Source organism: Oreochromis aureus, linkage group 7 (assembly GCF_013358895.1).
Source record: "Oreochromis aureus strain Israel breed Guangdong linkage group 7, ZZ_aureus, whole genome shotgun sequence".
Classification (NCBI taxonomy): Eukaryota; Metazoa; Chordata; class Actinopteri; order Cichliformes; family Cichlidae; genus Oreochromis; species Oreochromis aureus.
The window spans coordinates 62,197,003-62,219,787 of NC_052948.1; the positions used below are offsets into that span (position 1 = coordinate 62,197,003).

General features: G+C 41.5%; 2 protein-coding genes across 6 annotated transcripts in view; one reads left to right on the forward strand and one right to left on the reverse strand.

The window, feature by feature from the left end:
* The window catches only part of LOC116325248 (Golgi apparatus protein 1-like), a 36,447-nt gene extending 28,170 nt beyond the window's left edge, over positions 1-8,277 (forward strand). For 2 of the 5 annotated variants that reach the window (XM_039615053.1, XM_039615054.1), the window contains 9 exons: positions 398-535; positions 1,005-1,128; positions 1,749-1,891; positions 2,584-2,685; positions 3,330-3,437; positions 3,785-3,905; positions 4,226-4,332; positions 4,877-5,040; positions 5,757-8,277. In XM_039615053.1, the coding sequence (XP_039470987.1) occupies positions 398-535; positions 1,005-1,128; positions 1,749-1,891; positions 2,584-2,685; positions 3,330-3,437; positions 3,785-3,905; positions 4,226-4,332; positions 4,877-5,040; positions 5,757-5,820 (1,071 nt within the window). In that variant the 3' untranslated portion in view covers positions 5,821-8,277. Of the gene's footprint in view, positions 1-397; positions 536-1,004; positions 1,129-1,748; positions 1,892-2,583; positions 2,686-3,329; positions 3,438-3,784; positions 3,906-4,225; positions 4,333-4,876 lie in introns of all 5 variants that reach the window. The other 3 variants (XM_031746084.2, XR_005613820.1, XM_031746086.2) reach the window with 3 other exon arrangements.
* Positions 8,278-10,797: 2,520 nt separating this feature from the next.
* On the reverse strand, positions 10,798-21,429 carry LOC116325241 (fibulin-7-like). Its single transcript, XM_039615062.1, has 7 exons — positions 21,308-21,429; positions 19,081-19,231; positions 18,467-18,637; positions 18,127-18,387; positions 17,819-17,956; positions 17,587-17,722; positions 10,798-13,447 (listed from the first exon to the last, which is right to left on the reverse strand). Exons 1-7 carry the CDS (start codon positions 21,404-21,406, stop codon positions 13,087-13,089), a joined length of 1,317 nt encoding a protein of 438 aa, XP_039470996.1. The 5' UTR covers positions 21,407-21,429; the 3' UTR covers positions 10,798-13,086.
* Between the last annotated feature and the right edge of the window lie 1,356 nt (positions 21,430-22,785).

The following is a 22,785-nucleotide window of genomic DNA, read 5'->3' on the forward strand; positions in this document are numbered from 1 at the left end:
CTCACTCTCTCCACAGTAATTCAGCACAGATGATGGCTAATGAGTATGAAGGATCCTCCTGAGTTGAACCTAGAACATTATCTTTGCCGTACGCCCTTCTGATATATTTAAAAACAACCTGTAAACACTCTGTGCACCATATTAGAACCAAACTTTAACCACCGCCGCCACAGTGCAGACAAGTGTTTCCTTAACACTGAATGAATGAAGGAGGAGCCGGCAGCTTTAAAACCTAAAATAATTTTACTGCCAGTAGATTTTACCTTTAACTTTTTTGGGAAATCAGTAAAACTCAATGTATGAATGTAAGAAGTTGAAGAAAATTTTTAAACAGTCTGAAATGTACAAAAACAGATTTATTTATTCATGTATTTCTCTATTGGGTTCATCTCTGCAGGTTATCGAGTGTCTGAAGGAGAACAAGCGTCAGCTTTTGCCGCGATGCCACCAGAAGGTCTTCAAGCTGCAGGAGGTGGAGATGGTTGATTCTGAACTGGACTATCAGCTGATGAGAGTCTGCAAGAACATGATCAGAGTAAGCAAGAAAAGAAAAACAAGATCAGTTTCCTTCACTCTGAATTGTGGACATGAATCTTAGGATCAGGACTATTTCTTAGCGAGTAATTCAAACCATGTAGCAGCGTGTTAATGGCTAACCTCATGTTGTGGATGGATCATCTCAGACGTTGTCTTAGCTGAAGTCTTTTCATCATCAGCATCTTGTTTCTGGGTTATGATGGTGTTTGTCTGTGCCCATCGCGAACGCTTATCCTCCATCTTCTCTGTGCTGTTTCGTAATTTAACGAAGAATAAAACAGTTTTTCATCAAATGACCAGAAATATCACAGACTCGTTATCTTATCCTCTGGTGTCAGTGGCCCCTCAGGGTCTCTTTTGGTTAAAAATGGGCCTCGGGGTGTGGGCGCTTCTTTAATTGTGGGTCCACGAGTGTTTGATGTTTGTTATTGTGATGGAGCCGAATGTAACGAACTGTTTGTGTTCAGCGCTTCTGTACAGAGTCGGATGGGAAGAACGTTCTTCAGTGTTTGAAGCAGAACAAGAACAGCGAGATGATGGATCCCAAATGCAAGCAGATGATAACCAAGCGACAGATCACCCAGAACACAGGTACACGTACACACGTACACACACACACACACACACACACACACACACACACACACACACACACACACACACACACACACACACACACACACAGGCTCACTGTTTCTTTTAACAGGGCTATGAGATCAAACACGAGACAAAGAGGAGACTGTGACTCAGTCATTTACATGTTTTTTGTTTTTTTTGTTATACCTCCAAGAATCTAAATTTACAGATTTCCCATTTATTAGTAAAAGAATAAACAGTACAGCCAAAACAAATACCAATTATTATTTTATTTGACCTAAATTATTTGCACCAGTCTCATTTCAGCTCATTGTGAGAGTCTTTATAGTCTCTCTGGATTCTCCTTCCTGCTCTCAGTCTTGCTGTGAGTGCGCATCTATGCACACAGTGGAGCAAGAATTGCTGCATTATAACAGTGAAAATATCAAACACCGCTAATAAAACATTATAGATGAAATACAGTAGAGTAATTCAATAAAAGAGAGCTAAACGAAATGGGAAAAATTAATAAGAATAAAGCAGCTCAAGTCTAAATAAGCCGAGGTGAGAGAACAGATGAAGCCTTGCTTGTTAGTATGAGATCAGATTTTCATCTATTATGCTTTTGTTTCCAGACTACAGGTTGAACCCGGTGCTGAGGAAAGCCTGCAAAGCCGACATCCCCAAGTTCTGTGACTCCATCCTAAAAAAGGCCAAGGATGAAACCGAGCTGGAGGGTCAGGTCATCTCCTGCCTTAAACTTAAATACGCTGACCAGGTGAGAGCCACGGCTGACTTTACCAAACCACAGTGTTTAGTTTCACACCTCACATCCAGGTTTTTCTATTGGCTCTCGGGACGCTGCTTCACTGAGCAAAAACGTTCAAACAGATTTTATTTCAACAAATATGAAACTGTAATTTATTTGTTTCATCTGTTAGATGTTGGTCGTACACTTACAGCTAAGAATAGTTGGGTCGGGGGTTATTCTGCTCATTTCCAGGTCTGTACTTTTATTCTTTGACTCTAATGAGGCAGCTCCTCAGTTCACCCTCTGATTGAGAAAAGCTGTTTAAGTCCCTCCGCCTTAAATCAGCTTTCTTCTTATTGGTTGCCCATTGTAAACAGAAGGTTTGAAGAACCTCTATGCCTGTGACATTATTTCTGACATGTCCTGATTGTCTGAGATCATTAAGATCCCAGAGAAGACAAAAGACTCGGAGCTTCTGGCTGCTGAATAATTTATTTGAAACTTCAGACATGTTTAATTTGAGCAACCCCCGATCTGCAAGCTCAACAAGAGCAGACTTCATTTACATAGAAAAGAAGCACCAGCTATGGAGTGTTGCACTCTATACACACAACTTTTAATTAATCATAATAAGATGAGAAGTGTTGGTGAGTCTGCCTGTAGATGGTGAATGAGTTATTTGTGGAATAAAAGTTTATTTGTGTGTGTGTGGGGGGCAGCGTTTGTCTCCTGACTGCGAGGATCAGATCCGGGTCATCCTGCAGGAGTCGGCGTTGGACTACAGACTGGACCCTCAGCTGCAGATCCAATGTGCAGAAGAGGTTTGCTGCTCTTCACTTTCACACACGCACACGGTTTATTCTTCCCATCACTCCATCCTAACTCAGGTTTTCATTTTATGTCAGCGCACAGACGTCATAATTATTTTTATTGGTAAATATTTAGGAATAAAAAGCTGGAATCAGCTGACATTCACTGTGATGTAGTCATGTCTCCAGCAGGAGGTGCCAGCTGCTTGGTAATAATTACTACACAGATATCAGCGGTAGTTCAGGTTCTACCTGCTCCTGGGTTCTTTTGGATCATTTAGAGGGGGAAACATGGATGTGACCTTCCTGTGCACCTTTACATTTGAAGGCATGCATGCAAGTCTTGGGAGTAAAAAGCAGCCAAATAGTTTCATGAAAACAACATAAGTGCTAAAATTGAACACAAAGAGTAAAAATATGAATCTCTTTTATGCACATGTGCCGCTCCTACGCTTCGTTCTGTCAGAAGATGTCGAATAAACGATGACTGGAACGTGACTGAGGCAACAGGTTTAAGAGAGAAATATCAGAGTTTAAAAATATGGATTATTGAAAAGATGCTGAGAATTCAGAATGTGACTCGCAGTGAGCAGGCAGGAGCTCAGAGGGGCTCTGACAGCATTAATGGCTTTTTATTGATTATTGTGTGTTTGCAGATCTCCAGTCTGTGTACAGAGGAGGCAGCAGCTCAGGAGCAGACAGGACAGGTGGAGGAATGTCTAAAAATCAACCTGCTGAAGCTCAAGAAGGAAGGATGTAAGAAGGTAAAACAAGCTCACCGCTGCCTTCACTGACCACTCAGACAAACAGACCATTATTTGGATTTCAGGTTCAGCTTCCAGCGGTAGATGCAAAGTAATCGTCTCTTTTATGGTTTCATTTTCATTTCCGAACTTTTATTCTTATAATAGAAATCAAGCGCACCTCTTTGAGTTAGTGATGTAACTGTGGCTCTTTTCTGGCATCAATGTTTAAATGAATCTTTTATAAAGAAAAGGAGGAATTGCACTACAGAATCAACTCTCATGATCCTTTCTTTCTAGAAGCTCTTCAAACAACACATTTCTGCTCCTCCTCACCCCCTCCCTCCTCTCCTACTCTGACCCCGCAGGAGGTGTTGAACATGCTGAAGGAGAGTAAGGCGGACATCTACGTCGACCCCGTCCTTCACACGGCCTGCGCTCTGGACATCAAACACCACTGTGCTGCCATCCCACCCGGCAAAGGACGCCGTAAGTCAAACTCACTCAGAAGTCATGTGACTTAGACATGAAAAACAAACGTCACAGTTTTTATTTCCGTGACTGGCTGCTATTCGGAGGTCGTCAGAACAAAAGAAGGGCAAACTTTGCATTGCAGGAGTCAGCAAAATTAATGTTGTTTTATTTATTTTTAATCATGCAGAGAAAAAGGTAGCGCAAACAAACTGCTTCTTCTGCAAAACACATAAACTACAATCCACGTCCAAATCTTTCACAGGTCCAAGAACCTTTTTAAGTCCTGTTTGTCTTTACGTTTATTTATATCTAATGGAAGTTTTGTATCACATTAGAAATGTCGTGCCTGATGGAAGCGCTGCAGGACAAACGTATTCGTCTGCAGCCCGAGTGCAAGAAGAGACTTCAGGATCGCATTGATATGTGGAGCTACGCTGCCAAGGTACATGCACCGAGCAGGGAAACACCTGTGACACACGTAAACACATTTGAGGAGGGCGGAGGTCTGCAGGCCCCTCTGCAGGTGCTATCAATCAAGTTCAGCATAACCAGGATCGCGTTACATGATTTGGCTTCACTTAATCTATCACAGGATCTTCCAAGAGTGGGGGTGCTATTTTCCAGACCTCTGACTGGTGGTGATTTTGTGTGTCTTGCTCTGTTATTGTCAACATTCCCTTATCCAGAGTAAGTTAGGTCTGCAGCATAAGTTGCCATGGTAGTGGTCGTTAAAACCAGCTTTAGGTTTAAACCTGAAAACACAAGTTAAACCTGAAGTTGTCGCCTTTGACCTTTTTAAGTCAGTTTTAAGAGACTTATATTTTGAAATTGATTCAACATGCTTTTACTTTATAATTGGGCAATTGAACACATTTTCATTTTTTATTGAAATATTTTTGAATAAGTAATTTGCACAGAAGTTCAAAGGTGCTTTTATTTTTCCTGGCTTTTAAATGAACGTTGTCTTTCTCTCTGCCGCCCACCAGGTGGCGCCTGCTGAGGGACTTGGGGACTTGGCCATGCAGGTGATGACGTCGCCGTCCAAGAACTACATCCTGACTGTGATCTGTGCCGGTGTGGCGCTGCTCTTCATGATGGGGCTGCTCTGCGGCAGGTTCACCAAGCGAGTCACTCAGGAGCTGAAGGACAGGTAGACTCCGCCCCCTCTGGGGTCAGGACATAAGAAACGACCGCAACTGAAAAGGACCTCCTCGCCATTTACCCCCTGATGCTCCTTAAAGTCCACCGCATCATCTTTACTTTCCTTCTACAAGCTTTTTCACCCTCTCTCACATGACAGCTGGGGGCATCTATGTGGGAATGACATTACCCACAATCCTACAGTGGAACCGGGCATGATCAGCAATTCCCTCCACCTGAGCTTTTTCTTTTTCTTTCTCATCCTGAGCTGTCATTCAGAGATTTCCACACGTTCTTATCTGATATATCTGGAGTTTTTTTTGTTTGTTTTTTAACTCTTTCTCTTTTTGCTGTTGGTTTAAGGGGGCAAGGATAGGTAGGGGAATCGGTAAGGATGTAGGGTCAGAGGTCAACGGTTAGAAGTCAAGGTGGTGGGAAAAAATGAAATGCATAGGTGTAAATGTGTAGAATGCAGGGTGGGTAAATGCTCATGTGTAATAGAGCAGTTTAATGACTCCAGTATTTTATTGATAAGAGTGTGTGTTGCTGTGAAGGTGTGTGTGTGTGTGTGTGAGTTGCGAGTGTGTGTTGCTGTGAAGGTGTGTGTGAGATCCAAACTGTCTTTATGCCGCCAGATTCTTTTTCTCCTTCTGCTTAAACAGGTTTTTGGAGTTTGTTACACCTTTTTTTTTTTCCTCCTCCTTTTTTTGTGCTGATTCATATTAGATTTTATCGCCAAGGGACTGCCAAGTGGGCGGTGCCAGCCAGCCCTCGACCGAGCCACAGATAAAGAGGCGAGGGTGGGGACACACAGAGTTGCACCTCACACACTTTGGCCGGCTCGCTACAACCGGAATCACTTGTGGTTATTTTACTTGTTTTTTTTGTTTTTGTTTTTCTCCAGATGAAGGAGAAACTTCAGCAATCCGGTGTCTTATTTTCCCCAGCCTGTGTCATAAATGCACCGTGTGTGTCCACCTCCCATCATTGCCATCTTGGGTGGGATCTTTTTTTTTTTTTTTTTTTTTAAACATCAGACTCTGCTCAGACTGGGGTGGAAACCAGACGTTTTGATTGCTGCCCATCGCCGCGCAGAGTGGCTGTCGGTTTTGTGCTGGTTGGTACGAAAAAGCTGAGAAGTAATGCAGGAAAAAAATAAAGACAAAAAACAAACAATTCTAGATTACTATAGAGATGTGAACATTTTTGTGTAAAGATGATACTGGAATCATTGCACATTTTTCGTTCTTTTTTTATATCTATAAATATATTGTTTTGTCATAGCCTTATTTATTTGTTTACTAATTTTTTTTTTTTTTTTTTTTCCATCTATGATTTGAATGTTCTCTGGTTGCCTTTTCTCCAGCGAGACTATCTTCTTCCTGCAGTGGGGGTGGGAGCAGGGAGAGGAGAGGCAGGGGCGGGGGGGGAGGCAGCAAAGGTGTGAACACCTCCAGGTGTCGAACTCCTCCAGGAGCTGGTGGATTTTCACGTTGGGACAGTGCAGATTTTGAAATGCTGCATGCTTCCAGCTCCGTGTTTTTATTCTTGGGCTTGACAAATAATCTTTATTTGCTTCCTACTGGTTGACTGTTTCTCCTAAGCAAGAGGTCTGAGGAGCAGATGGGGTGAGGCTTCTGTGCCTGAGATGACCATATTAAGGATATCCTCTCTATGACATCATACACATCCAGGATCTAGAGCAGTCTGAAGCCCGAGCTTTCCAGTTATTGTACATACACTGGCCTCATTATTAGAAACATTAGAAATTTTAACATGAACATCCATCAGTTCAATAGAAGTTGTGTAGGTTCACCTGAGGCAGTGTCGAGCAGCAAAATGCAGTTCCGCCAATGTCCACTTGAGGCCGACTCCAGCATCAGTCAGTCGCCTAGACTCCCAGGTCAAAATGTTCAAGGTTAACACAGAAATAAAAAAGCTTGTTACAAAAATCATTTTGGTCTCTGTAGATGGTTTCTCTTTCACAACTGCACACGGGGTAAATTCATTCATAGCTCACCTGGTCCGACTTTGTGAAGACTTAAAGTTAGGAGTGTGGGTGCTTTGAGGGTGTGCCAACACTGGCAACTAATTGGAATCACTGAGCTCTGGAATGTTTCGGGTGTCTTTTCCGATGATGATGATGATGATGATAATGAATATGGCTTTGGTGTGCAGTTAATTCTCCTAACAAACCGTCCAACAAGTCTCTGCTTTAGTAATCGTGGTGTTGTCTTTATTTTTTCGCTTGTTACTTGCCACTAATTAATCTGTTACTGTAAAGTTACTTGTCTCAACAGCATGAAACAAAACACGAGATATTGCCAGGCGCATACCAGTTTTTACCACAAGATGGTGCAACAAGGCAAGAGATTAAGAACATGTTCTTAGTCTCTTAAGGGAAGGCAGAAACATTTCAGTACACCCCCTGGTAGAATTCTGCCCCCTGGTGGTGAAAGTGTTACAAATGTTACCTTTAACACTAACTGGCAGGCTATGCACACCCACACGGTTTATAACTCTCCCCTCTCGTTCAGATACGGTCACTTCTGCCTCTGAAAAAGCAAAAACACTTGATATTTCAACATGCCAGAAAACAAAAGTGACATCATGGTGGCTGCATCCAGTTTTTATATATGGTCTGTGGTTCTGTAGAAGAGGACGGATTGCTCGGAGGGTGTGTTTGCGACGCTCAGCCTGCAGGTCGATCCTGGAGGAGGCGTTCAGTCTCATATAAACCCGTGTGAGCAAACACTAAATCGAGGGCCTCTCCTCTCCCTGCGTGAGCCGATCACGTGTACGTGTACGATACTGAGTGACAATAACTTACTGTAAACTACGTGTACCGTTCCCCTTCTTTCTAACTGTTGAAGCTTGGCATGCGAGCGCTGCCCTCCCTGCTTGTAAATGAGACGTTCTGCTTCATTGAAATGCCTTTTTTCCATCAGATTTTTGTTTGTTTGTTTTTAAATCAAAGTGTGCCTAACCGCCGTCCCGCTGTACAGGACATCCCAGACGACCTGTTGCACCCAACAGAGGGTGACGTGTGGGCGTATTTAACCGTGTGAAGGAGCGGGAAGCTGTGCGGTCTGTGTTGTAACGATAAAGATCTTTTTGTAAAACTCTCTTGTTTGTTTGAATCCATTGAGCTCCTGATTGGTTTGTTTTCTTTGTCCACTTTTTTTTCTTTTGTTGTTGTTGTACAGATGAAAAATTGGACAGTTTGTTAATAATAATAATAATAAAGTCTGCAAGGTTTCTACTCCACTGTCTCTTTATTTCAAATCCAGCTCAACCAGAGTTTACATTGTGAAATGTAATATCTGTACACGTGGTAATACTTGAGACCAGCACTAAAATATTTAGTGCTTTTTTTTTTTTTGTGCATCCATATGAACTTTGAGGAAATGTTTGATTCCAAGCAAGACAGATGTTTGTTTCTGCAGTGAGGTATTTGTGTGCCTGACATCTGGATGTAAATGAACAGGAGCCAGAGCGGGTGTCCTTGTATCTTCTGTGACAGAGCCCATAATCACTGTGATTGCATATATGAAATATTCTTTTTACCAGTGCCAGTTACTCCAAAAAGATACTCACGCTTGGTGAGCTTGTAGGACTCATTTTCTTTGCGCTGTCTGCTTTTATAGTATGGAAAAATTGAGAATTGTTAAAAATGGATTTTGGTTTCTGAAGTGATATTTGTGTGGCGTCAATAAGTAAGGTTAAAATGTTTTCTAAACAGACCCTTACATTTAGGAAATAAGTTTACTATTTTTTTTAGGTAATTATGGTAAAATTTTTCTTTGTTTTCACATCCGTTTGCAGGTCTTCAGCTCATTTTCTTTTTTAAACTTAAAAAAAATATATCCCAATTTCAATTTAAAAGGTTAAAAGTTCTCATCTTAAGAAACCGCTGTGTCTAAAACATCTGTGTGTGGTGTTGGAAGAGACAGCAGCTCAAGCCAAGTGAGGATTGGGCTGTACTTTCATGTAGTTCCAATTTGTACCACAAGGTAGAGCTGTTTGTGGTGTTTGTTTAACCAGGCACATCATTAAAAACACTTTATATACCACACTGCCTCGGGGAGATAAAGCCTCTTGAGACTAAAACTGTCTTCTTGGGGTGAAAGTTTAAGTTTGCAGTGGGCAAATACAAAAGGAATCAACGTAAACCAAGTGGTGGCGTCTTTCATTATCGGATTGCAGCTCTCAAGCAAAATCACGTCAGTGGCCTCAAACATCAACATGCAGACAGTTGCAGTGCTGTGGCTTCGCTCTCATCTCCAACTATAGAATCTCTCGGTTGCTCGCTGCACAATGCAGTACAAATTTAAGCCCCAAAACGTGAATGAATGCAGTGAAACTTCCTCTGAATTAAAGGACATGTTTTGCGGTTGTGCAAACTAAATCACACACAGTACCTTTTACGTTACAGCCCACCATTGTTTTAGGCATTTTGCTGTAATCTGGCTTCCCCTCTGCAGCCTGCGGCTCCAGTGTTTTTCACTCTGGTCTCTCCTGCTTCTATTTGTGAACAGCACTGGCTCCATTATCCAGAACAATAGACCTTCACTCACAGAATGAAATGGTGCACAAAAGCCGGAGCATCCAACATCGATGCAGCCATGAATCCACCTGTTTTCCCTTCAAACTGTGGGGGACACAAGCACTGTCCAAACTGAGTACTGGGTGACATCACCTGTGTGTGCAGCAGTGAAGGCCTGAACGAACACATCTGGGTGCTTTGATACACTCTCAACTGAGAGTAGATCTTCCCCTAAGAACAGTTTTCTGACTTTCACACTAAGTTTTGTTAGGTAGGACAACGTTTTAGGTGAACATGGATGTATCTGAACCATGAAAACTAAGTATTTTGAGTGCCTAACTCTATCCTGCAGATGAACCTGGAAGTAAAGAGCATAAAGGTCTAAGTGGGATGTGAATAAGCGTGATAGTCTTAACTTGTGTCTGCCTGGTTTCCCTCCCTGACACAGGTTTGAGTTCTCAGTGGTGGTCCACTTTTCCTGAAACACTGGTATCTTTTCTAAAACTCTGCTGAACAAATCTGGCTGATGTAAGGTGCGTGACTCTTGTGCTTGGCGGTGTTTTGATTCGTGGTGCATTCGTCTGGCCGTTGCTGCAAAGACTAACAGAATTTCCAGGAGGACGATAAATGTGATTTACGTATTTTCTCAATTTACCGAGCATTTCCTCATCTTTGCATTAAACTGGCTAAAACTACAATAACCAACTGCTTTGAATAAATGAGACCTTTAAAACCGCCTACATATTTCTGGGGTGTTTTTGATACGCTACTGAGCTGAGACCACAACAAAGTAGTTAAAGATGTGAAAGTATGAAATGATTCCAATTAAACTAAAGAAGGGAAAATAATCAAATGCAGTGAATGTTGTATTCCATCATGATATTCCCTTTGTCTCATGGTGTGAATGGGGCTGATAACATCTGTTCTGCGCTGTGCTCTGTCTGTGCTCTGTGAGACTGTCTCTGCAGGCATGCAGGGTAAACATACATGTCTGCGTTTGTCCTGCCTGTTTTTATGTGTTCTGTCTGACCCGTGGAGGCTTCGGGCCGTCTCACAGAGCCGTGTTAAATTCTTCAGCCCTGCAGACCGAAACATGTGGAAGTCACAGACTGCACAAAAGACAAACTACAGATTATCATTTTAACATTTCGAGACAAAAAACACACCTTCCAGCGTTATTTACAGCTTTTAACTCAGCACATGTTAAAGGCTGACATGACGTTGAGGTAAATATGTTTATTCTGTAGTTTGGGGAAAATAATAATACAAAGTTTGCAAACATGTATGAGCAAAGACTTTGAAATTTTAATACAGAGAGGGAAAATGCTGAGTCATGCACAGCCACAGTGTACAAGTATCTCTCATGACATTATCATCAGGTAAATCATATGATTCCCGTATAACCCTGCAAAGCCTGAATCATGAAATAATTGCAAGAAAATTGCATATATGTGCTTTATAACATTTTTTTCTATATCCAGCATTTTGGGGCAATTTATTTAGGGACAAAAATCGTCACACTGATGATGTCTCAAAAACTCATGTATCAAATACGATACACTTGACGTTACAGGGTTAAATACTCTTCTAAGTATTTGAATAATTGAAAAATCAAATAAAACAATTGCTTAGACAATTTACAGATGGTTGGATGTGCTAAGCTGTGTTAATGTTTGGGGTAAAATGACATTTTCTTCATTATGTTGGATAAATTCTTATGGTCCTACAGAGCCCCAAAATGTTTTATGAAGGGAACACTTAATTAACTTGTTCCCAAAAGACAATATCTCGTTCCAGATGTTCTCATTTGTCACAAGAGAATACCAACAATACCAACAATACAATTACCCTGTGCAATAATTAAAAACAAAATCACATCAATACCTCCTGAGAACAAGATAATGAACTTGTTCCTGCAATTTATTTAACTTGTTCAAATGGTGGATAAAAGTTTCTTATCTCCTGCACACAGCTGGTTCCCAGAAGTTGTTTGATTTCTGCACACGAGTAAAGGTTGAGGTTTATAGTTTGTCATCGCTGAAGTCAAGGTTGCTATCATGTGGTTAAAGTTAGGAAACAGAGTCACTGTTTTCATGGGGAGAACACACTGAAGAGAGAAATCCACAACATCCTCAGGACAAGAAAATATTAAAACACAAAATGCCTCATTTTTCTTACAGAGTTTGAGAAACCTCTGAATAAGTGATGATATCAGCTTCAGATGTTTGGACATGTTACAGAAACCTTTGCAGTGTTCATTTAGCTCAACCACCCAGTAAATAAAATGATGGATGGTTGAATGGATGCGTTGTTTGTGAATGAACTGGAAAACAATAACCACAGTTTTAAACATGAAAAACAAATTTGGGTGACACATCCGTGCATTCTCTATAGATGTGTTAGCCAAATTTAAAGTGACATGAACTTTGACCTGCAGTTTTTCAGAGGTGATGGAAGCACTTTCTCAAACATGTAATTTGCGCAACCTTTAATTAACTGGTTTGGCTGAATTTGTGCTCCAGTTCACTGACTTTTGTTTTGCTTCAAAGGTCACTGATTCTCCTCATTTCCGGCTCCATGTGTTAATGACGGCATCCACTAGAGTAGCTCTGTATGACTGAAGGTAGGTTTGGTGTAAACATGAGTTTAAAAGGCAGTATTAAACCTTTTAATATGAACTAAACCCAAAGAGAATGTACAGGTTGTACTCTAACATGCATACTTAGCATGGTGCACTAAGTAGCGCCAGTGTAGCGTAGCATCCTAGCAATCTGAGTCCAAGTTAGTGTTAGCTTTCTACAGAAATCACTTTGGTAGCTAGAAGAGGACAGACTCTTAAAAACGAACATGTAACAAACATTAGATTAGTTAGAATGTTTTTTTTTTTGTTTTTTTTTAAAGATTGTCTTTCAGTATAAAATAATTTAAAATATACGTCAAATTGAAGGATGCGATGCTGGGTGGGACCCAACAGAGTAAAGGGTCTTTATAAAAAAAATAATTTCTTATTAAGGCAACTCCCTCTGATTGGCTGTCCTTCACAAAAACAAAAGTGTTTGAGGGGCTTAAGATGACCATATTAGGAATATCCTCTCTCGGTGACATAATTTCAACAGTAGAAAAAAAACAACTTTGTGAAGCCTGAGCCTTTGTCTCACGAGGTTTACTTCTATATGTGCTGACCTCATTATCTGAAACTTATCTGGTTATGTTCAAAAACAACATATTACACATATATATATGTAAAGAAAATGAGGCAGAGCAGGCCCACTTCAAAATCCTAAACACTAAATATTAGGTCTACGTGAATCTGACCACGTTACGCTCTATATACAAAATTCATATTTTTAAAAAGAAGTTGAAAATTACAGTGAGTCACCTACAAAGAGGTCAAAAACACTCAGTGGTTCCACATCCACTCTTCATCCTGCCCTGAAACATCTTCATCAGTACAGTCAGAGTTCAGCTTATCTCCTTCTACAAACTCCGGGTAACCGTCATCACTCCTTTCTAAAACTCGTACGGAGACACGAACAGGGTGACCTTGGTGAGGTAGCGGCCCAGCAGGGTGTTGTGCTCCAGCTCGCTCATCTCCACCTCGGCCTCTAGCGTGGCCGGCCCCTTGATGGGCGTCACCAGGAGGAGGGTGCCCGTCTGTCTGCCCGAGCGCTGCACACTAAAGTGGCCCCGGCCGCGATCACCTGCGAGGCCGAATCGCAGCGTGTCTCCCAGCACGCGAGCGGCAGACACCCGAAAGAGGATGCGCGGGGCGGACATGTTGGACACTACAGAGAGGAAGTGGAAGGAGATGGAGTTTGGTGCCTGAGTGCATGCCTTGTCTCCCAGCATGCACGGGTTCCTCTCACACCGCCTGAAGGAGCACAAAGAGGGAAACATTATTGGTTTTTAGTTATTCACAAGTTTTAGTCATTGTTATGGAACAACTGGCCAGACTGTCCTGACTCTAAGATGAACGAGTACAACAAACAGCAGACCGAGGCTTCAGGGCTTCAGCTGCCCTCAGCAGCACTGAATTGGGCAAATGGAAGAAAACTGAAGAAGAAGATTTCGACATTCTCAATTACAGAAGTACAACTAACTAACCTGTGATCAAAAACATTTTCTAAAACTGGCCAGACCATCTTTTTGGACCTGTCCAGACAGCTTACAGAATAGCGTCTACTTTTAAAGCACTACCTGGACCCTGTGATTTCATCTCACACCTGAAGGGTTATTACAATCATAAAGAGTCCACCGTTCCCAAGCCTGAATGTGGCGTATTAGTAAACAACCAAGACCTCATACATTCACATGCACTGCTTAAAAAATTCAAAGTTCAAAATCAAATCAATTTTATTTATATAGCACTTTAAAAAACCCAAGAGATCTGAAAAAAGTGGAATGTACTCATGTGCCTTCCTGAAGGAGTCACATCCCCTGTGAAACCTCTGTGCATCCAGGTATCGCCTCAAGCTAAACCATTCCTGTTTTTGAGTTTTCTCACGGTTGCCTCTCTACTGCACCCGTTGTTAACTTTTAACACCAAAGCAACTGACACTGATCAACAACCAGCTGTTTCTTAACTGACCACATCCATATCACAGAACGACTTGATGCTATATTCTAATAAAAAAGTGTTCCTTTAATTTTTTTAAGCAGTGGACTTTTTGGCATTCAGATTTTGCAAAATGAACTCCAGCTGTGAAACATGTTAGTGGAGCATCACTGAAGGGATAAGTTAGCTGATGCAACAAACCAGACAAGAAATGAAGATTAGAAAGAGAGAGAGAGAAACCTCGGCAAGAAACCTGTTTGGATGCTTGACATGATCTGAAAAGGGTGATTTATCTGTAATTTGAGAGAAGTGCAGATTATTAGTTAGAGAACATTAATTGTTAAACTTTTCAAGCTATCGTTTTGTCTTTGTGATGACTCCTTTGAGGGCACCCATTGGATTTGAATTACTCTTTTCACTTCCTGTAAAATGCTTTTATATTCATCATCCACTCTGTGACGTAAATATATTTTAATCCAATTTAATCTGATTAGCTTCAGCATGCTAATGCCTCATACCACATAAAGCTATACTTCATGGTGAGCTTGTGAGTCATAGTTAGCAAAACAACATCTGAGGTCAGTCTTGGGTCAAAAACTTCTTCTACATCTCCAACAAAGTGTGGTTGCGGTCTGGAACGCATTCATGTATTCTTCATCCTCATCGACTTCCTGTCTCCTCTACAGTAGAATCCAGTCTGATTGTTTATGGTTCTCCAGAGACGCCATGATTGTTTAGTCATCCCCAGAGTAATCTGTTAAAATCCTGAAATGATCCTAGTCTCCTGAAATGATACCCTGCTCTTGTACTCACTGGTAAGGACCTGCTTTTCTCAGAAATTGACACAAACACTGAAAGTGAACACATGATTTTGTTTGTTATATGCTGGAGAGAGTGCAGGCGTACTCTGCACCCTCCCAGATTCAGAGTTGGGTTTGGGACAGTGTTTTTTGGACTGGTAACATACATCGCTGAATGTTAGTGATATCTGTCATATATCTTCTGTCCCAGTAGTGAACGTTCATATTAAACATAACAAAAGTTGAGTAATAATAACTCAGTATATGTACAAGTAACCTCTGTGAGCCATAAGCTCAGATGTTCTGAAACATGGACCACCTCTAAACTCACAGTTTTTATGTATAGTTTTTTCTCTAAGTGGTCAGAGAGAGGTTATCCTTCATATGGTCATCTCAGTTACAGAACCCACAACCATACATGCGGTTTAAAACCTTTACTATGAGGGACAGCCAATCAGAAAAAAGATGATTGCCTGGAGTTCAATTTTACAAATTTCAATTATATTTTTTATACAGCGCCAAATCACAAAAACAGTCACCTCAATGTGCTTTATATTGTAAAGGTAAAGACCGTACAATAATACATACAGAGAAAACACCAACAATCATATGACCCTATGAGCAAGTGCTTTGGCGACAGTGGGAAGGAAAAACTCCTTTTTAACAGGAAGGAACCTCAAGCAGGAATAGGCTCAGGAAGGGGCGGGGCCATCTTCTGCGACCGGTTGGGGGCTGGGGTGACTTAAAACAGCTCATTTCAGACAGAGCATGAATGAATGAAAGGTTTATTTTGAACTGTGAATCATGCAAATCTTAAAAAAATATACTTTAAACACGATTCTACCTCAAGAGGCTTTTGTTAATATTAATATTTGACCCATTTGTAAAATGGTATCAAGTGTTGATATTTTTTAAAGGTTTTGTATCAAAGTCAGAAATTCTTTTGTGATGGCACTAATGTGAGGAATTTCACTACATACAGTCTTCTTTCCTTCCTCTGCTGCCAGTTGTTCTAGTCTTATGCCAAATGATTCTTAGTTTTTAATTGATGTGTTAAAAGTTTATAGTTTTAATACTTCAGAGTAAAGTTTCCACTGCACATCTTCTCAGAAAACATTTTGGAGAACCCTTGAACTAAGCCAAACACCCTGAGTTTTTTGTGACCAAAACACAGGAAACAGATGATACAACAGCTGTTTTCTGCAAACGTTTGTCTTGAATTTGTGGCTTGCTAAATCATCTTTATCCAAGTCCCACTTTAGCTAGCGTGTCCAACAAAAGGCTCGCTCAGATTATATGCCTTTGACATCCTCTTTCAAATGGAAGATGAATGATGGGGAGCTTTTACAATACGTTCTCCCAATGGTTTATTTTTTCTTTAGGTGGTTTTCCCCACAAAGAAGTGATCAGATCAATCCTCATAAATATGATTCTCCTCACTATCAACCCGGCGCTTTGATGTGTAATAAATACATTATTTGCTTTTCATGCAGTTACTGTATTTACTGTATTTGCTTTGCAGTTTCTTGGGTTTGACTGGGGGAATGCAGTTTGGCATCCCCATGATTCCAGGTGTGGAAAAGATTTAAAAAGTACTTAAATAATCTGCTGTGGTAAACACGTCCAGTGCTGTAAACACGTTTCATGGTTCTTGACCGATCAGCTAACTGGAGCCTGAAAACTCAGCAGTTCATGTAAGGCCAAACCTCAGCCTGACTCTCAGCCCAGTTTCTGCCAGAGCTAAGAGATGGGTGGAGAAGGGAAGTGGTTAACTGTGAGGTTGAGGTCATTGTTTGTCAAATATTTCTTTATCGCTGTCCCTGTCATTGACTTTATGTCTGATTCTTTTTCTTCTGAGGTGACAGGTTTATGGTTTTGATTGTGTCTTCGTGTTTCTGGGTGCTGTTTAATTGCACTCGCGATGTGTGATTTAAATTGAGTGTAGTTCAGGGCAGTCATTCTTTTAACTGCTTGTTCGCTAGTTTCAAATTCAGGCTCAGAGTTTTGTTTTCATTCACAGTTGTTGGACAAATACACAAAGTCCACAGAACTTGGATAAGTTTCCAGATGTTTTGCAACTCTCTGGATTGCCTCAAACAGCATGTGGACTGATTTTTGACCGATGGGACCGATGTTTTTGTTTTTGGGATCAAATCACGCTCTAATCTTTCTTTATTCAAGTCAATATTAGTGAGTCCCACTCACACAGACTTAGAGGCTGGTGGGCAATCATTTGGCAACCATCGGTTGATAAGAAAAAGGGTCTAGTCCTCGACCCACTGCTGAGTGGTTGTTGGGAGTTGCTTGAAACTGGTTGCAAACAGGTATTTGGTGCTGTACCAAAAACCTCCTTATTATTGCTTAGGCGGCTGGCAGGTTGCCTCGGTCACCAGTAGTTGCATGGAAGATGCCAGCTTGTCTGTAAACCATCACAAACTACTTGCCAAGTAGTGCTGAAAGTGTGAAAAGTGAGCCGCAAACTGGATATTCAGACTGTTTGCCTTTAAAGTAAATAGTAAGATTTGCAAACTTTCAGACTGTACAAACTAAAAGTTTTTGTGGAGATATGGAGACACAAACAGGACACAGAAGGTAAGATAGAAGAGAACAGCTCAGGGGAAGGTTGAGGAGAAAAAGGGCGGTAAGTACTCTTACATGGACGATGTTTTGATGTACGTTGCGTTTTTCATGCGAGGACACTCCACCGTGACACACTGGAAACCTCCGTAGGTGTTTACACACAGCTGGTCTGCTGTGCAGTTGTGCATCCGGTTTTCACACTCATCAATGTCTGAATGCGAAAGGTCAAAGGTGAGAGGTACAACTACAAGGGCGCAGATATCTTAAACATTCCCCAAATAGAACAGGATGACCTCTGAACTCTGACCTGTGCAGCCACGGCCGTCTCTCGTCAGGTCGTAGCCGGACGGACAGATGCAGTGGAAGCTGCCGGGTGTGTTCACGCACTGATGGACGCAGAGCCGGCCGGGCTGACCGAGAGGAAACAGATGGCACTCGTCGATATCTGAAACAGAGACAAACAAAATTCTAGTTGATTAATCGATCGGTTGATTGAAAGAAAATTTACGTCCAACAATTTTGGTTCTCAAGTGAAAATATTAAAAAGAGATTTCTTTAACTGCTGAGAATGATCAGCGTTTCATTATGTGGTGGTTATTGGTACAGAATGATCACCTGTGCAGATGTTGTTGTCACGGCCTGATATGGTGAAGCCCACGTCACAGGTGCAGCGGGTGGAGCCCAGGAAGTGCGTGCAGTGAGAGGGTCGTACTGAAGAGGAGGGAGAGGATGACGTGGGTGATTGGTGAGAAAGTGAAGTTGCTGAAGAGGATGCTGACAGAGCAGCAGAAGCAGGAAATGATGATGAAGAGGAGGTGGAGGAGGAGGGAGAAGCGGGAGAGAAGGAGGGGAGGGAGTTGGCGGTGCTGTTGAGGCCTGAAAAGAAAAACCAGGTTTAAAAAAACAGAAGCACAAAACTTTGAAGCAGAACTGTGATTGACCTCCGGAGACTCACGTCTGCACATGGGCTGCTGACCGCTCCACTTCAGAGACTCCAGACACACTCGGGTCCGAGGACCAATCAGCTCGTAGCCGGACTTGCACAGGAAGTGGACCTCGTGTCCGATGCCAAACACCCTGCCCAGTCTGCGGCCGTGAGCGGGGGGATCCGGTTTGGGGCAGGATGCTGGAAGGCAAAACATTTACATTCTGAGATCATCTTAATCCACCTGCTGGGCCTCAGAAAAGTTATACACCAGCTCAAACCCTGTGGTCATCTGGAACAGGCACCAGGTTATTCCCCAGATGTTTTTGTCTTATACTAAGTCCTGCCATTGATGACAGTCTCCACCTTTTCCTGATGGGGACCGTGCCACACGAATGACAGACAGGACCACATAGTTCGCTCATTACACTCTTTATTTGGTTACTGGTTCTGTCCACACACGGCTGCAGCTTTTCATCTGCGTCCCACACACACACAACAACAACCTCAGGTCCCGGGATGCAGGGGAGGCGTGATGATGGAGCTCCGGTGTGTCAGCCTCCCCTGCAGCTGCGCCATAAACCATGCCCCACCACTGGGACACTACACCAAAAACTTCTCCCACTTTTACTATTTATTCTTACCGATTTTAAAGACGGCCATGGTGCTGTTGTGCAGAGCACTAATCTTCTTCTTTAGGGAGCGCAGGCCCTGCTGGTAGGATGTCTCATGGACTGCCAGCATCTTCTCCACCTGCCGCAGCGAGTTCAGCAGATCGTGGGTGGGTGGACACTCCTGTGGGGGCGGGATGAGGAGCGGTTAGAGAAGGCCTCCCTCCATCTAATCTTTGTCTTTTTGGCACTTTTATAATAAGCCGAGTAAGTTCTGGGGCCAGAAATCCAAAACCATGAGCTGACTCAAGCTCAAATGTCCACATTGGATGTGGGTTTATACTTCTAAATGACTCCTGTCACAATAAATATTCATTAATTACTATTAATTCTATCTTTAGGCCCAAATTATGATGAAAACATTAAGTTTTTCCAAGGTTGTAATAATTTGTTTGGCTAGAGGCAGAAGAGGACCATCACATTCTGTTTGCAGGTGTGAGGTCTGCACACAGAGGTGAGGTTTTTCAGAGCTGCAGTTAAGCCTGGGCGAAAACTGAACCAGAAGCGGCCGCTCACCTCACAATCACTGTTGAAACACAGCTTAACTCGGCACTGCTGCCACACAGCCAACTTGTGGTTTGTGTTTTCAGTGTTTGGAGGCGTTCCTTTGGTTTCTTACAGGCACTGAAGACTAAGGAGGGTGAACCTGAGCTCTGCGTGCTGAGCTGCAGCTACTATGTATTTAAACAGACTTTGGTGTTGGTGTGAGTAATCGAACTCTAACGACAATAAAAACAAGAATTCGTTCCTGCGCTTTGATTGATTTGACCAGGGCTAAGCGTGTGTCATAGTTATTGAATTTTTTTTTAATTGTAGTTTTTTGGACATTATTTAACGTTACACAAGATTAAAAAGTTCAAAGAGCTCCACTTGATTTAAATTTACCTGAATCAAATTCAAGGTCATGCTCCTGTGCACCTTTGCACTGTTTTCATTGCAGCTGCTCTCAGCAGAACTCCTAATGTGTCCTCTTAAACTTTCTGCTTCTAGCTGGATCTTCTCCAACATGTCAGAAAGATGAATCTTCAACTTGATCTTAATTTTTTGAAGCAAACAAAGCTACAGTGAGAAGATGTGTTTGTGGTGCCTGAAATTCCAGTTCAGGTCATTTCTGCTGAATGTTCTGACTCAGAAACATCTGAATATTACAGACGCTGAGAAAATGATGAACATGTGCCCCTGCTGCTCTTTGCCTTCAGGTTTGAAAACTGGATTCTTGAAAACTGCTCAGTTGTAGTTGGAGACCGAGCTGTCAACATCAGCGATGACTGTCTGCATAAATGTTTAATTCAGTTTGAAAAACGAGTTGATCTTTGCATTAAGCATAGAAGAATCTAAAAATATCAGCCATGCTTGAAGCTCTCTGGTCAGGCAAGAGAAGATGATTATGAACATTATATGGCCAAATTTACGGAGCTAAATAGATTTTTTTTGTATATCTATAATCGTAGTGTGTGGAACTGCACTTTGTGTCAATGAATAATCTGAAATATATTTTTAATTAAAAAAAGATCATGATTTTTCTCATGATGAGATCATGTTCCAACTTTTTTGGCTCTCTAAGAAATAAAACTTGGATATAAAATCATTTTGATCTCAACTTTTACTCAAAAAACATTTAGACCCAAAATGCTGACTTAAGTAATTAGATTACATGTAAATTTACCATGTAATTTTGTTACATGAATACAATGTAAAAATAAATAAATAATGGAACCTGGCCAAATTAAATTTACTTCATTTTGCTTAATGATCTTTTTATTTGAACTTTATATGAACTTTTGATTTCATATATTTCATTTGCATTTTACTCAAAATTGTTCCTTCATAATTATGAAGATCAAAAATCATTTTTTCAGTGCCCTACTACTTACAGAGGGGTCAGCTTATATTTTAAACATAGTTCTAATGCATTATTTTAGCTTTAGGGGATGAAAAAAAATATTTTTCAGGAATATCATTTCCAAGACTGGGAACAGCCTAAAAGCTATAAAAGTAAAATGCAAACACAATAAGAACTATTCTAATGTTTTTTATTTAACCAGAAAAATAGTCGTAATTTTTTTCCTTACATTAAATTACATTGAAGACATTCATTACATTGACTTAGTCTTATGAGACCTTTGGTCCAAATATATATGATTTCATGTTTTTCCTATTTTTTAATAAAAGCATGACCAAGTCAGACACTGGTACTAACCTGAGCAGAAGAAGAATAAATCTGATGAAGGCTGATCATCATCATCATCAGCGTAACGACCCCAGCAGCCTTCATCCTGGATAAAAGCTCCATCTTCATGATGATCCGTCTTCAGCTCCTCTGCTGCGTCCTCAGAACTGAACCATCTCTTCTCCTGCTCTTTCTTTTCGAGGGCACTTGCCAAATTTCTCCTGCGCTCCCTCACAACCCTCCCTCCACCTCCACCTTCACCTCCACCCACCTCCCTGTCAGACATGTTGGAGGTGGAAGCTGAAGCCAGAGGAGGAGGAGAAGAAGAAGAAGGAGGGCCCACATCTGGAACATGCTGTCCCTTCTTTTCTTTTTTTTATAAACCATCAGCAAATCCAGAAATAGACTCAAATTATAAGGAGAAGTCAGCTGGCAGTGGTGTCTTTTAATCATCCCCCGTTGTTGGGGACTATTTCAGATTCGCTCTCCAGCTCAGGAATGTGGCTCCTGCTCCAATTACAGTCACTATAAAGCCCCACTTTTTTTTTTGAAACCCCAAACTTGCCTTGTTGCAGCATAATGTCATGTTGCCCCTAAATGACAAGGCAGCGATATCTGAGGCTGAAGCCCCCGCCTCGGTTATCCGCCACTCAGAAGGAGAAAAAAAAGAGGTGTAGAGATCCTGGAAGAGATTTTAGAAAAGACCCTGCAGCTGCTACAAGTCCAAACTTCAACTTAAACTCAGAGTCATATATAAGGTATGATAATGGCAGAGTATGCATGCACACTATAATCTCCTATACAGCACTCTAAACACATGAAAATCCCCAAAAGGAAAAACACATCTGCTGAATTTGGAATTATAACGTTTAATTGGAAGCAAATAAAAAAGATGATTGAACCAGACCCCATCAAACAAGGCCTTGAATTTCCTTGAAGAGCCTGGAATTTCATGTGCAGTGAGTGCAGAGGGACACACACTCTTTCACACATTTGGTAAAAACACAAAACAACCATTTGCACAGCTATAAACCGTCTTTGTGGAAGATTATTGGAAAAAACAAAACGAAGCACATTTTGATTTTTAACATGTCTAAAATTATCATAATTAATGTTGGTCCAAGTTCAGCATTGCAAGTGACCATATTGTTATGATATCATAGTTCTGTGATGTGTAAAAAACAAAAACACAAACAGCCAATGTCCACTCAGGAAAACATTGAAAATAAAAGGGTGTTAGGGTTGGGGCTGGGGGTCGGGATGTGATTATGGTTAGGGTTATAGGGCTATAGTTAGGGTTAAGCTCTTTGGGTTAGGGTTTAGTGTGTGGTGTAATGGTGTTTCCACATCACAAAAGTATGACATCACAGAAATGTGAGTGGTCACTTGCAATGCGGAATGTGGACCAACATTAAGTTTGATTATCCGGGAACAACACCGACATGGAGATATCAGATTGGGCTTTCCTCATCAGCGACACATCACCAACGACAGCCTCAGACCTCCTG

Coding starts and splice junctions, on each gene's coding strand:
- LOC116325241 (XM_039615062.1), bottom strand. CDS start 21,406: ATGAAGATGGAGCTTTTATCCAGGATGAAGGCTGCTGGGGTCGTTACG. Junction 18,388..18,466: donor TCAGCAGCCCATGTGCAGAC/GTGAGTCTCCGG, acceptor TTTTCTTTTCAG/GCCTCAACAGCACCGCCAAC. Junction 17,957..18,126: donor TGACAACAACATCTGCACAG/GTGATCATTCTG, acceptor TCTCTGTTTCAG/ATATCGACGAGTGCCATCTG.